This window comes from Corythoichthys intestinalis, chromosome 6, assembly GCF_030265065.1.
Source record: "Corythoichthys intestinalis isolate RoL2023-P3 chromosome 6, ASM3026506v1, whole genome shotgun sequence".
Lineage (NCBI taxonomy): Eukaryota > Metazoa > Chordata > Actinopteri > Syngnathiformes > Syngnathidae > Corythoichthys > Corythoichthys intestinalis.
The window spans coordinates 7,560,015-7,576,219 of record NC_080400.1 but is presented as its reverse complement, the minus strand read 5'-3'; the positions used below and the strand labels follow the sequence as shown (position 1 = coordinate 7,576,219).

At 37.5% G+C, this 16,205-nt stretch overlaps 1 protein-coding gene across 1 annotated transcript in view; it reads left to right on the top strand.

Annotated features, from left to right (window-relative positions):
* The window catches only part of LOC130917268 (transcriptional coactivator YAP1), a 96,403-nt gene that overhangs the window by 4,134 nt on the left and 76,064 nt on the right, over positions 1-16,205 (top strand). The window contains exon 2 of the mRNA XM_057838507.1: positions 5,351-5,586. Within this exon, the coding sequence (XP_057694490.1) occupies positions 5,351-5,586 (236 nt within the window). The remainder of the gene's footprint in view (positions 1-5,350; positions 5,587-16,205) is intronic.

The following is a 16,205-nucleotide window of genomic DNA, read 5'->3' as shown; positions in this document are numbered from 1 at the left end:
ATTTACTGTTTTTAACCGGTAATTTGATACTAAAATAGTAGTTTGGTTTATCTAGCCTGAGAGGATTTTTGAACAATTTTGGAACAAATATACAAAACATAAAAAAAATAAAATAAATAAATAAAAAAGAAAGAAATGGGGGGGGGGGGGCATCAATATTCGATTTATAATCGAATCGGAGTCTCTGAATCGTAACCGTAATCGAATCTTTAGGTGCCCAAAGATTCCCACCTCTAGTGTTTAATTTTGTATAAATGCGAAATCATTAGAGGCGTGCGAAATTTCCGATTCGCGATTCGGCCGTGCAAGATTCGAGAACGATTCCCAAAAATCCAAATTCCGATTATTGAACTATACAAGGTAAATCAGACCTAAAACACAGTCAGCACAGTCTTCGGGACGCGCTAAGGAATGGACCGAGAGTAAGTATCATGTTCAACTCATGCCGCTAGATAAAAAAAAACAACAATACCTGACTGCGGCCGACAGCTGCTTCAAACAACGCCCAGTTGCTAGTTGCTACAAACATACGGCCACATATATAGTAGATATCACATATATGTAGAACTAGATGCAAAATGACGGACGACGACGCTTGTAGAACATGTAAAAAGAACTAGATGCAAATTGACAGACTTGCCGTTTAGTAGTTGCCGCGTTGTTGACAGCAGCCATCTTAAAGCAGTAGACTTCTCTAGAAGGCTCTGTTGTAGTGAACCCTAATCAATTTTTTTATCTAAAATACTCCTAAATCGGCAAAATCTTAACTTGAATCCATCTTTAAATGATGAAACGGTTTTAAAACTTTGACATGTCGAAAGTAGACAGAAGGGAAATTATGGAATAACGGGAGAATTTTAACAACTTTAACGGTTGATTCACATCATTAAATCAATTGAATGTAGTTTAAAGCTGCTGATGCAGAATGGCGACTTGAGTATTTTATTTACTGTTTTTAACCGGTAATTTGATACTAAAATAGTAGTTTGGTTTATCTAGCCTGAGAGGATTTTTGAACAATTTTGGAACAAATATACAAAACATAAAAAAAAATAAAAAATAAAAAAAAAGAAAGAAATGGGCGGGGGCATCAATATTCGATTTATAATGGAATCGGAGTCTCTGAATCGTAACTGTAATCGAATCTTTAGGTGCCCAAAGATTCCCACCTCTAGTGTTTAATTTTGTATAAATGCGAAATCATTAGAGGCGTGCGAAATTTCGGATTCGCGATTCGGCCGTGCAAGATTCGAGAACGATTCCCAAAAATCCAAATTCCGATTATTGAACTATACAAGGTAAATCAGACCTAAAACACAGTCAGCACAGTCTATCTAAAATACTCCTAAATCGGCAAAATCTTAACTTGAATCCATCTTTAAATGATGAAACGGTTTTAAAACTTTGACATGTCGAAAGTAGACAGAAGGGAAATTATGGAATAACGGGAGAATTTTAACAACTTTAACGGTTGATTCACATCATTAAATTAATTGAATGTAGTTTAAAGTTGCTGATACAGAATGGGACTTGAGTATTTTATTTACTGTTTTAAACTGTTAACGTGATACTGAAATATTAGTTTGGTTTAGCCTGAGAGGATTTTTTAACAATTTTGAAACTAATGTACAAAACATTAAAAGCGCGGGGTGTAACATCAATAATCGATTTATAATCGAATCTGAGCCTCTGAATCGTAATCGTAATCGAATCGTTAGGTGCCAAAAGATTCCCACCTCTAGAAAATCATATTGGAGGTATTGCCTCATCGATAGCCGCCCTCCGGAAATAAGTTTTACATTTAGGTTGGCCCTCCTCTAAGCCGCGGCCGTCTGTAACTTTTCATCGCCGAAGTATTCCCATACCAGCGATTTCGTTTTCTTCAATGGGGGAAAATGTTCAGGAGTTTCACCTCCTCCAGCCATCGTGTAGCACAGCTGACACACTGACACTGAGCAACAACTGTTGGGGGAGGGTTGAGCCTTGCAGCTGCAAGCGAGGGATTTCTCCCTGCATTTTTGGGACATAAAAAATAGCTAATACCTTAGGGACGGTATGACGGAAAATGTTTGCCATTTTGGAACCGTGACTTTTTCCAACCACGGTATACCTTGAAACCGGTAATCGGCACATGTCTAGTCGATGTTAACAGTGTTTCCAAAATGTTGGTAAAACATTGATACGATTTTTCGAATGGGGAAAAATCTGGACAAAAACAGCTCAATTGTCTTTCGGTGTGAATGTGGCTTGAGATTAGGGCTGCAGCTATCGAATATTTTAGTAATCGAGTAATCGACTGAAAATTGTATCGATTAATCGAGTAATCGGATAAAACTTTTTTTTTTTTTTTTTTAGGTAAAGAGCAATTATAAATATACGTGAGAAAAAAAGACATTTAATCCAATATTGAACCATTTTCAGTCAATCAATGTCTTCATTTTCAATGTACATTGTTGAAAACAGCCAACAATTGCATCTAAGATGTGACTAGAAAAAAAAAATTCACTGCTTTCACTCAAAAAAACTTCTAGATCTTATTAAAAAAAAAAAAACATATTTCTTACCTAAAAATGTAATTAACGCTTGATAACAGACATCACTTGAAAGCAACGTGGTTTTGCCACGTGTTTCAATTTAATTTCCATTTGTGTCAAGCTATTTTTAAGTTCTAGTTAAGTTTTAAGTTAGTCTAAACTGTAAGTACTGATAGGGTTAGGGTTAGGGTTAGGTTAGGTGAGTTTTTGTAGTGTTCAAAATAAATGTATGATGCCTGCTGTATTGGAGCACATTAGGGACCAGTGCTACTTGGTGTTTGATTCAGCATTGACTACTGAGCTAAAACTGACAGTTAGCTTTATTATGTTTTAATTTTACACCCTCATCACTCTACAGTGCAGTGTTTTTACAGATTAAATAAAGCCTGTATGTAAGAGACGTTAGCCACGCATCGACAGTGGTCATAATCAATAGAAACCTAGCCCTCCGAAGGGCTAACGTTACGTGAGCGAGTGACAGTAACGTTATATTTATTAGCGATGAGAAGTCTACTGCTTAAAGATGGCGGCTGTTTACTAACGCTGCCCAGACGCGCCCGAGTCTGTCATTTCGCATCTAGTCCTAAATGCATGCGATATCTATGAGACGCATCGGACACTAGCTGCTACCGCACTAGCATCATGCGGGCGTAGTTTTTAGCAACGTCGGCGTAGTTTGTAGCGGCTGTCGGCTGCGGTAAGTTTTTTTTATTTTTTTCATTGCTTCTTCCTCTACGCACGTGACGTCAGCGCGTTGTCCCGCATTAAAAGTAGTCCGGGCAAAACGTGATGCTTAGAGCTGGAAAAATTAAACTATTCCTCGAGGTGAATAAAATTACTCGGATCAGTTTTTAAGCTTGAGTTACTTGACTTGCTCGAGTATTCGTTTCAGCTTTACTTGAGATGCTAAATCCGATACTGCGTTATAACAAACGAACGCCTTACCAAGGTAGTACTATACCAGTGGTTGTTTTCCTTAACAAAGACGAAAATGAAAATATTTAGTCAATGAACACTTTTTTTTCATGACGATAACGAGACGATTGCCAGTTTTCGTCTGACGACACGAGAATGAGACAAAAATGCGCAACAGTTTTCTGTCACATGTTCATAATGTGTGACATTTTATGTGGAGTAAGCCTGCATCGTAGCAATCTCTGGTTGTGTCACTCGTGACGTGCTGGCCACACCCCTCCTGCCCGACTCACCAGTGTGTCATCTCCATGCTCCATGCAGGCTTGCACACACGGTAAGATTTGTTGTCTTGGCCAGAGAGACTATGCAATGTTGCTTTAGCCTTTAAAGAGCTGTGCTGAGAGATTGGCACACACTAAATGTAACTCGTAGCGTTAGTATAGCATTCGCGCTAGTGTAGGCTAATGCTAACGGCGAATGTCCTCTTAAACTCTTGGACAACTTTTTTTTTTTACTTATAGTTTGTGGCGTCCAGGTGGATGAAATTATTTGAAAATGTACTGATTTCCTGCTGCGTGTGTATTCTCATCAAGTTGGCGTTGTCCTTGTAGATAGACGCTACAATATGTGCTCGAACGGTCAATGTTAATTCGAAATACTTGAAAACCTTTATTTATTTATTTATTTTTGGAGTAAAATTTTGTAATTTTACAGATGAAAACATTTTAGTAGAAGTAAACTAAAACTACATGAAATTTGTTTCGTCAACAAAAACTAGACGAAGACAAACACATTTTTAGATGACTAAAATATGACTAAGACGAAAATTAAACCGGCTGCCAAAAACAACACTGTGCAGTACAAACGATGCCCCCCCAAAACTATGTTGGCGAAATCAAAGCTCGCCTTCAAACTGAACTGTACTATACGACAGAACCCACAGAAGCAAAATGGTGCTTTGTCGACGACAACATGACCGCTGTGGCTTCACGCATTTTAGATAATTAGACGCATTGTAAAATCATCACAAACTTTGCAAAATTGTTGGCTGTCAAACATCAAAAACTGTGATGGTACCTTCCGCACATCAGTTGAAATAGTTGACATTCCAAGGAGCAGTGGTTTGTAAACTTTTTGCGCCAACTACTACTTAAAAAAAAATACTTTGCCGTCCAAGTACCACAATCTTGACCACCATTCAAATACAGTAGCGCAAAAGGCCACTCATCAAAAACAAGATAGAGGTTGTATTCCTTAAAAAGTTGATTACAAGCTACTGTAACAAAACAAGAATTTTTAAAGATTAAATGCAATATTGCAATATGTAAAGCACATATTTTTGGGGAAATGTATACGTGTAGAGTATACAGTTGTACAGTTTGATACACATTTCTTCATGTGGTGATTTTTTTATTTTTATCTATTTATTTTTATATCTATGTGTGTATTTCATCTCCTGTATGTCAAGGTGACAGTAGAATATGCCAACAAGTTCTGATTGAAATTAATAGTCACTGTTTGTTGTTCATTGAAAATGTTTGTAAATAAGCATGGTTAAAAAAAAAAAAAAAAGATTAAATGCTATGATTTTAAAGCTAAATACAAGTGAATTTTACTAAGACAAAGGAGCGGAACAATACATCAATCTGGAAAGATGCATCAATCGAAAGCCCTTGTATGGAATTCAATTGTGGCAGAATGTGTAATATTTTCAAATATTGTTGTAAAAAAAAAAAAAAAAATCAATATTTTATGATCATTAATTCTGTGATTACACCCTTACTAAGGAAGATATTCAATTACTAATCATACCTGTTGTACATTTTGGTAATTAAAGGCAACTTAAATTCGTAACACTAGATGTCCGATCATGCACTTTTCTCGTTTTCGTACTTTCGCAGGCTAGCACAGATGCGGGCACCGGCGGCACGCTCACTCCGCACCATGTCCGCGCCCACTCTTCGCCCGCATCCCTGCAGATGGGCGCCGTCTCTGCAGGCTCCCTGTCTGGCATGCCGCCAGCGGGCGCCTCTCCCCAGCACCTGAGACAGTCTTCATACGAGATCCCCGACGATGTGCCTCTGCCACCGGGGTGGGAGATGGCCAAGACCGCCTCGGGCCAGAGATACTTCCTCAAGTAAGGATGTCAAGTCTCTTTCCTTACTGGCTATGTTCTAACTTGCGAAGGTTTTTTTTCATTGTCAGTTACATGAAAGTGAACAGATTCAAACAGAAATCTTATCTCTAACAGAAACTAAACACAACTCCTATTTTTGAAATTTAAAACATAAATTATCCTGACTTTGTCGTCTAACTTCACCAAATTGAATGTAATATTTATCCATCTTTGCTGTTGTCTTTGACTAAGATCACAATCATATTAGCTGTAAAACTTGCCCAAAGCAAAACAAGGGAGTGGTAATTGGGGTAACAAGTTTATGTGTACGCCACTCCCAGTATGTAGGTATGCTCTTATAGAATACAATCCTTTTTTTTTTTTTTTTTTTTTTTTTTTAAATTTTGTAAAATATAGCTGTTTAAAATACCAAAAAAGGCCCAACTTTTTGGTCAGTGTTGGTAATCTTACTTTAAAAATTAATTAGTTACAGTAACAAATTACTTCTCCCAAAAAGTAATGGAGTTAGTAACTCAGTTACCTCAATGTAAGAGTAATTAGTTACTCAGCAAAGTAACTGATGTTAGTTTCATTCATTTTCTACTTTTTATTACCTTATATATACATCTAACATCTTTCACATCGAAGATTTTTCTATTAACTGATTAAAGAATAACACAATTCACAGTATGTAACAACATTTGTTATTTATTTGGATCAAATACATTACACTCTGTAAAGAAAACATATGTAAACTGACAATTAACCAGCGCAAATCTCTGAAACTGTACGTTAGGCCTACTGCACAATAAGCAGAACACTATCTTTAAATATTCTGTAAAGCAACAATATTGACTAGGCCTGCAAACAGGACTGAACGGGCCCTCTTAGTTTGGCGCAACTCGCCGCAGGTCAGGGTGGTGGCAGATCGCCCCCCTTTCATCATCTCATGAGACCCTAAATTGCTCGAAAGTCGCTTCTTTTTTTGGCGGGGGGGGGGGGGGGGGGGGGTAAAAATACATGCACACACCTAGAAGAAAAAATAGCCAATTGATGAGCATCCTAAAAAAAAGGAGGACCTACCAAGCTGTGCAGCCATGCCTATATTCAAAACCAAAATGTAACATAAATAACATAAATAGGACTGCAGCTATCGACTATTTAAGTAATCGATTAATCTATTAATTAGTTAGTTTGAATAATCGAGTAATCGAACATTTAATGTGTTGCAGGATAAATTTTAGGAGATGTTAAACAAGTAAACAAGTGTGCTTGCAATAATATTTATTTTGGCTTGCTAAGATTACACTTTCAAATGAGCATTAAATATGAATACAAAATGAAATCTTGAGTGTTTCTTCAAACTATGCTGAATTGCATTTTCATGTCACAGGAGCAATAAATGCATTCAAAAATAAATTGAATTACCTGAGCTTAGTCTCAGACAATATTAAAAAAAAAAAAATAAATAAAAAAAAAGAGCTAAGTACAACAAAAGAACATTTGGCTAGCTTGCATAGCAAAAGTCCGCTAGCTTAAATGCTATGAAATACCAACTTTTTATTTTTTATTATTATTTTTTTCTTCCAATGTTCTTAAAAAAATCGTTTAAACACATATTCCGGCCCAAAACTGCAAAATATACTTCTAAATTAAATAACGAATGTATAAATAAATATTTTAGCTCAAACAAAAACATACCTTAGGTTGGTCTTAACAGGGAGCAGCTGGATTCAGCCATGTTAAACAAGTTATGCATATATGTTGCCACTAGAGGAATGTATCCACCCAGATCAATAAATCTAAATACAACACATTCAAAACAAACCACTACAACGTTACGCTAAACGAATCCTCGAAGCAGCAAAATTTGATTAGAAGCTTTTTTCTAATCGAATTACTCAAGTTAATCGATAAGTCGTTGCAGCACTAAACATAAATACATTTTTAAAATTCAAAACCTGATCCTTTTCACACGATTCCGATCCTCTGAAAAATGGTGCGACTAGCCCGATTTCCGATCACGTGATCGGATCGGGACATCCCTAAAAATTACATTAGTGCAGTCATTTTCATTTTCTTGACATGGTCAACATTTCATAACAACTTTAAGGTGAAATGTAAATGATTTTGTTAATGTGTGAATATTAACGATTGAAACTGATAAGATGTCCTTGAACCAAATCAAAATAGAATCTTGGCAGACTTTTGGGCGTGAAATCAAAGCTGTGCGTTATGCTAACGGGGGTTTGCAGGCCTGTACGGTGAACAATGCTTGACGTTCCTCCCACATGCAGTCAATTGCGGGTTATTACATTTAGTCAGCAAACAAGACGAGCCTTTAGCGGGCCGTGTGTAGCGTTCATCAGGTTTCGCTGCGAAGACAAAAGGTCCACTGTGGTGGCCTCTGCAGACGAGACTCTGTCAGCATCATCTGCTTACCTGCGGATCTGATTGCCGGTCACCATCGTTAAGGTTGCAGATTAAGTCTAGATTCACGGCTCTCATTTATGCACTCTTTAGGACCTTGCTTAAAAAATAGATAGGGGAAAAAAAAGTAGAAATTTTAAACCAGGGGTCCCCAAACTTTTTCCTGTGAGGGCCACATAACTTTTCCCTTCTCTGATGAGGGGCCGGGGTCAGTTTGTAACAGAAAAAGTGTGACGATTGCAGGAGTGCCTAAATGTAAAAATGTATTGTTATTCAGAAAGCCACAATCAAATAACCCTTTCTGGATTATTCACGGAACAAAAGTAAATCAAATAAAAATAATATAATATAATATAATATAACGTAATGTAATAATAACACTATTAATTAAATCGATAATAACCAAATAACCCTCTCTGGGTTCTTCACAGAAAAAAGCCAGGAAATAAATAACACTATTTAAATTTTTTTATTTATTTATTTTTTTTACAAAAAAATTTTTTTTTTTTTTTGTTCAGGGGGCCGGACCAAATGTGGCTGCGGGCCGTGTCAGGCCCGCGGGCCGTAGTTTGGGGACCCCTGTTTTAAACTAAGGAGAATAAAATTACATCACCAGACAAAAGGGATTTTATTTAATAGCAGTGTTGGGCACGTTACTTTAAAAAAGTAATTAGTTATACTTACTCACTACTTCTTCCAAAAAGTAACTGAGTTAGTAACTGAATTACTCTATAGTAAAAGTAACTTGTTACCAGGGAAAGTAGTTATTTCCGTTACTTTAAAAAGAAGTTGTTGTATGTCAAAGAATTTGACATTTTCTGAGCAGTATTCGAGTCAGTTGAATAGAGAACAGTTTTACTTTTGTGGGCCTGGGGGCAAAGCATGTTGATGACTGAAACAAAAGTCAAAAGTTTGGACACGCTTAAACATTTTTACGTTTTATATATTTCCCTACTATTGTAAATCCTCTCTGAATACATCAAAACAATGAACGAACATGTGGAATGGCAAAAAAAAGTGAAATAACTGAAAACAGGTTTTATATTCTACATTCTTCAAAGTGTCCACCTTTGAGGTGTCGCCAAACTTTTGGCCAATACTGTATATATACATATAGATAAAACTGTTCAAGCTCAGTTGTTGTTGGTTGCGTTTGAAAGCTTAGGTTTACAGAAATTCTAAATACCCATCTTGCCTCCACAGGTGTAGTTTTGGCTTAGCAAAGCAAAAGCTAGTGTCTTAGGTGCTAGTCACATGATCTGCTCGAAAAATGATTTTGACCCATTATGAAATACGTTGGAGGATTCTTGTTCATTTCAATAATTTTTGTTGTTTGTTTTATTGCTTTACAACTTTTTTATAGACAATATTTTAACAGCTAGGTCTTTATTTTAAAGGGGAAGTTCAGAATTTTTGACATTAGGATTTATCTTGGAGTTAGCGGGGGTTTATTTAGTCGTTGGAGTTGATTTGAACAAATTCCGTGCAGTTTGTCAGTTATTTGTCAGTTTCAGGGTTCTGGGGTGGCTAAGCTTGCGCGAGTTAATGGTGGTTGAAATCAACTCCATCGACTAATTAAACCCCCGCTAACTCAAAGATTAAGCCTTATGTGAAAAATTCAATTAAATGCGATGACTTTTTTGCGTGTCATTTTTATGTTGAGGCAGCAAAAGGAGAAAAATTGGTAAAAAGTAACTGATAAGTTATTGTTAAAGTAACTTAGTTACTTTGATGATAAAATAATCGGTAAAGTAACTAGATTACTTTTTTTTAGGTGTAATCAGTAATCAGTAATTAAATTACTTTTTTAAGTAATCTGTGACAACACTGTTCACGGTACAAGAATGTTGTTTCCGTGCGGGCGCTCCTGTCAGGGGGGACATTTCACGCAGGGCGGCTATTCTTTGGCACAACACCTGTTGTTGCGCTCACCTTCTTGCTGCGAGACCGTGGCGACGAGCCTCGATGATGTCTTGTGTTGGCATCATATTGATGTTTTCGCCGCTGTCTGACCGCCACACATGCCTTCACCATTTTGATTAATCAATGTTAACGATTGTCAGGAAGGTTTTTGGGTTCATTCACAAGGCGGTGATTCCTTAAACAAGCAGAAAAACACGCAGTAATAGGAGGAATGTATGTAGCGGTAATATGTAAACACGATGAGCTGACGGACAATATGACGGCACCAGTCAGGGGGGCGGAGTTGTGACGTCACGTAATTGGGGTCTATATTTAATTATGAAATAATTCCTCAATATTTATACTTACTCAATATGAAACTTGAGCCTGTATGGATGAACACAGAGCCGATATCCTTGCTGGAATCTTCGTCAACAGCTCTTGGTCTCTCTGTTTTTATTTTTTCTTATAGCAGTTAGGCTTGAAAATCTCAGAAATGTCAGATGGGGACTTTAGAAATGTCTTTTAATTGCAAGCATCTCACTGACAATGGCTTTGCAGGCAGGTAGTATTGCCTCTTTTTGGATTCAGCAACAAGTTTAGCAACAAGGTAACTGGCTATGAGGGCTTTTTTGTAGTGTTTCTCAAAAAAGTTGCCTTTCTCGCTCTGTGTTTTCATGGAGGCGAACAAAATAGTCAATCGACTTCATTTGAAACGAGAGCAAATGCAACTTCTCGTGTCACGTTCAATAACTGCTCAGATTTTTAGCCATCAGCTACCTTGCTGTCCTCGACAATGCGTTGGAATGAAACACATGGGGAGGATTGACGGTCTCAAATATGGATGAAATGGAAAGGACACTTCCGTGTATATTGACACTTGACGACTCTGATCAAATGATGTACAGTAGACGTGCTGGGGTCCACATTTTCGCTGACAGCTCGGTACCTGATGGCTAAAAATCTGAGCAGTTCTTGAACGCGACACGAGCAATACATTGTTCATTTGCACACGACCGCAAGCTTCTACCTACTCCTCCTTTCCTCCTGCAGCTTATAACGCGTGGAGAGTAGGATGCGTGCATAAAAGTAACAAAAAGGAGAGAAGCTTCCACTTATGCACATTTATTCACAAAAAAAAAAAAAAATAAATCCACCTTTACCACTCGCCACTCGGGAGCTCAGCGGTTCGCAGACACGCGTTTGCAGAACTCCAACATAAAAGTAAGCAGCAACAGAAGAACATTCAATGTAAATAAAGCAGCGCCACCGCGTGGTGGATGTCAGGAGGAACACCGTTTAAGGAGGTTACTGTGACAAACTCCGCCCGACGACGTAAAAAGTGCTGCAACAATTAATCGATTAACTCGAGTATCCGATTAGAAAAAAAAGATTTGAATTAAATTTTGCTGCTTCGAGTATTCGTTTAATTAAAGTGGCGTTGTAATGGTTTATTTTGAAAGTATTTTCATTTAGTTTTACTGATTTAGGTGGATACTGCCTCGTTTCACATAGCTGAATCCAGCTGCTCCATGATAAGACCAACATAAGCTGTTTTTATTTGAGCTAATGTTTTCTTGAATGCATTCGTAATTTAGTTTATAGGTATATATATATATATATATATATATATATATATATATATATATATTGTAGGAATATGAGTCTGAACAATTTGTTAAGAGCATTGTAAAAAAAAAAAAAAAAAAAAAAAAGTTAGCATTTATAGAATTTAAGCTAGTGGACTTTTGCTATTTAAGTTAGCTTTAGCTAATTGTTCTTTTGTTGTACATCATTTATTTATTTTTATACCGTTTGAGGTTCAGCTCAGGTATTTTAATTTTTCATGTTCCTTATCTGATTACTCGGTTATTCGGTTATAGTTTTTGTTTGAGCTAATGTTTTCTTTAATGCATTCGTAATTTAGTTTATAGGTATATTTAGCCCTTTTTTGTGGGAATATTGTGGGGGAAAAAAATTGAGGAAAAATAAAATGTTAGCGTTTTAATAGCATTTAAGCTAGCGGACTTTCGCCATGTAAGTTAGCCAATTGTTCTTTTTTTGTACATAGATCCTTATTATTATTATTTTTTTTAATACCGTTTGAGGCTCAGATCAGGTATTTTAATTTTTCATGTTCCTTATCCGATTACTCGATTATTCGAACTAACTCGTTCATCGATTAATCGACTACGAAAAAAATCGATAGCTGCAGTCCTAAAAAAAAAAAAACACCTGATGATTTCTCACGGCACACTAGTGTGCCGCAGCACACCGTTTGAAAAACACTGTCTAAGACGTTTGGCCTCACATCTGAGAAGGCGTCATCAGTTCATGAAACAAGGCCAAATGTCTTCTAAGACAACCGCAACAGTCTAATTGCAGTCAAAATTCCCTGAAAGCGCTCAGTATTTTGGCAACATCAGATTATTATCAGTTTCAGGACGTAAAAGCAATTGTGTAAATCTTTGTGTTTGTCCTAGAGAACAAACACAAAGTGATTCGTATAAAAATCTGACTTTAATCTTGGAACTCACGCAACTTTGTTTTGGAAAATACGCAACTTTCTTTAAGACTTCGCTAATGTTTCCCTTCTTGGCTGGCGCGAAAACTCTTTCGTCACTTCTCAATACCTCCTAAAGGCCATCAGTTTTAATGTGAGCGACCTACCGCCTTGCTATTACATAATGATTCTGGAACATCTCATTTTGACGCCAGAGGTTGGCACTTCTTCTATCTCTGGTGCAACAAATTAAACAAAAAAGTGACTACGCAAACACGATCCGCTCCGATTTACTGGGGATCAAAAGAGAGATTTCGCTGCCAGATGTTGAGAGCTTTCACATCTGGACCACATCTGTAGCCTTTCAAAGAAATTTGTGTCTTTAAGATGGTTGGGGGTGGTGTTTTGCAGACTCTCCCAGGATGGTTGATGTTGTTAAGAAACTGATCATTATTCAATTTGGTGAGATAAATAAGGGCTTGAGTCGAGTAAAAGCCAGTGGTCGCGTTATTGGTTTCGACTCGACTCAAATTATTGTGCGTTCGTTTCATGTGGATTCATTTGTCCGTTGGCTCGCTGTCAGGAAAGAAGTAGTGGGAACCTCGGGGTATCTTCTGACATGATATGATTTGCGATACATGACTCACAAAAACAATTATCCCACAATATGGCGATACAGCAGTTACTGAATTTGACACATGAGTCAGGAAATCAATCTACGATGTTCTACGATACAACTATGCAAGAGAATGGGGGGGGGGCGTTTATTTTTTTGCTTGTTTTCCACACAGTCTATGAGAACCTTTCAGTGCAACATTTCTGTAAATACTGGACTGTCTCAGGAAATTAGAATACACAATATTCTAATTTTTTGAGACAGTCCTGTGTATATATACAGGACTGTCTCAGGAAATTAGAATACACAATATTCTAATTTCCTGTCTCAGGAAATTAGAATACACAATATTCTAATTTCCTGAGACTGTCCTGTATATATACACAGGACTGTCTCAAAAAATTAGAATATTGTGTATTCTAATTTCCTGAGACAGTCCAGTATATTAAAAGTCAACCGATATATCAGTCGGCCGATATATCGGGGAGACATATGGACTTTTTTCAAGATCGGCGAATATATAAAAGTTGTACTGTAATTGGATCACTGCTACAGTATGTTCATGTTTGGGTGATAATCTTTCTAAAGAAGATCTGCCAATATATGTCAGGCCGATAAATGGATTATTTTTTTTTTTTTTTTTCAAAATCAGCAGATCATTTACCATCAACCGATATATAGCCGATATAGGATAACTGCTATGTTTACTGGCTGATGATCTGCAGATATGTATCAGACCAATATAGACCCTACTCACATGACGTCACAACCACGCCTCCGCGCCATATTGTCCGTCTACTCGTTGTGTTGACGCATTACCGCTACGTAAATTCCTCCTGTTATGGCGTGTTTTTCTGCTCGTTCACATTAATAATCAAAATGGTGAAGGTGTGTGTGGTGGTTGGTTGCAATAACAGAGAAGATAGACGGAGAGACTTGAAGTTCTACCGTATTCCGAGAGACCCGGAGAGGATATCTGGTAGGATGCATTTAATATATATTTAGAGGGTTTTGGGCTGACAACCACAATTAAGATCATTGCGAGGCTAATCGCCGACAATTCAAATTCAAGATGCTTATTTCTTCCACCATCATTACATTTTGAATAATATTTAGCTGGTACCAAATGAAAGAAGCTGACCTCGTCTACGGATCATCAGTTAAACAGGTGTGTCCAAACCTTTTGCAAAGGGGGCCAGATTTGGTGTGGTAAAAATGCGGGGGCTACCTTGGCTGATTTACATAGAACAATATGTTTAAACACATTTTAGCAAGCCCTTCTGTGTGTCACATTTGCTTTATTATTTTTTTTAATTCATAATTTCAACAGTCTCGTCTTTGTGGCGTTCTCTTTCGAAACTCGGGCTCTTGCGAAATACTGCTGCTGTGAAATTAAACTAGCTTCAAGTTGCTATAATTTCTCGCTGCGTATCTTCCCTGTAATGTTGTCGTACATGTCAGCGTGTCTTGTTCGGTAATATCATTATCGCGTCACATCGAACTCTTTGAAAACAGCGACTGTCTCTTTGCAAATGAGGCAGACACAGTTGTTGCGTGTTTTATTGAAGAAATAGTCCAATATCCACCTATCCTTGAAGCGTCGGCCATCGCAGTCAACTTTTTTTTTTTTTATTGATTGTCGCCATTTTAGAAAATTGGAAGTAAAGGGTCACACGGGGTAATGTTGCTTAGAGTGCTGCTCTTAAAGTTTTTCAAACTTTCGTGACAATAGGCTGATTTTGTGTGGACAAGATAGTTGTAGATATAAGGGTAGCAGATGTCAGGCAGAGAGGGCGAAGACAGCGGGTCGAAAAATATCGATTTAGACATCAAATATGGATCTGGCGAATGGATAGACTGAAGCTTTTCCACATAACGCCTTTTATGCAACGCATCCAATGAGTTTACAGCATCTGAAAGCACAGGGGCTTCCATGAATTGCACTATAAATTGCACGACAAATTGAAACCATTGAGAATACGGATAAACAAAGACGGACAATATGGCGGCCGGATACAGCGATACGTCGTTCTGTGACATTGGTGAGTAGGGTCTATAAGGATTTTTGGTAACACTTTACAATAAGGGTCCCTTAATTACCGTAATTTCCCGAATATAAGGCGCACCCGTGTATAACGCGCACCCCAATTTTACTTGTAAAGTCTAGGAAAAATTATTGTACCCGTGTATAACGTGCACCCTAATTTTAGCACCATTAAACAGAAGAATGCAAGAAAACAGAGCTCGTGTACTGATACAGAAATGTCATTTTACTGACTGGCGAAACCCGGCAAAAGAATAGCACATTGGTAGTTTAAAACATTACCGTAAACTGACAATATGTACGGTAAAAATATGATCTGACAACTTCTTCAACTTACCAGAATCCAGGAGAAAACAAAACAGATGTGACTTTTCTTTTAAAGGGTGCTGTATAACTTGCTCGTTTCATCATGATGAATAAATGTTTCCTCCATGGATTAATACGGTAAAATAAAAGTGGTGATTTAGGTAGGAAATCAGAAGAGTGCATCGCTGTTGACTAGAATGTAACAGTAGGAACTAATGTTATTTGGATTTGAGTTTCCCAAGGGACAGCTATAGTTGACGGACACAGAAAGTCTGTGTTATGTTACGTTTGTTACGGTTCGCGTTGCGGAGATGCAATAAACATTGACTCAAATGAGTTCAAGAAACTAAATTCTGTGCTTTATGAAGAGTGAAAAAAGCAGAATTTAACACAGACTAAATTATTCGACCAATCAGAGTGAAATATTACCGTGTAGCGAGTTATAACAGAATTCACCGGCGGAACTTATGTTTGCACATTGTATAGTTCCTGGGGGGAGGTATTTTGTTGAGGGAACAGCCGGAAAGACAGTTATATTCGGTGGGTTGCATGTGAGACAGACATTGCTACCGTATTTTGTTGCAGCCTAAATGTCAATAAAGCAACGCGGATTAGCTCCGTTGTTTGATACTCCGCCTCCAACTCCTTCCCTAGCTCACACGACCGAAACAAAATGGTGACGTCACGTACCGTAATGGTCTGCAACGGATCGGCGCATACGTTTCTTCAACACAACATGGCCGTGTCAATAAATTTAAAAAAAAAATCGGTCTTTATATAAATATATATTTATATTTTTGTCTCCATCCCTATACCCTTTTATAATGCGCACCATGATT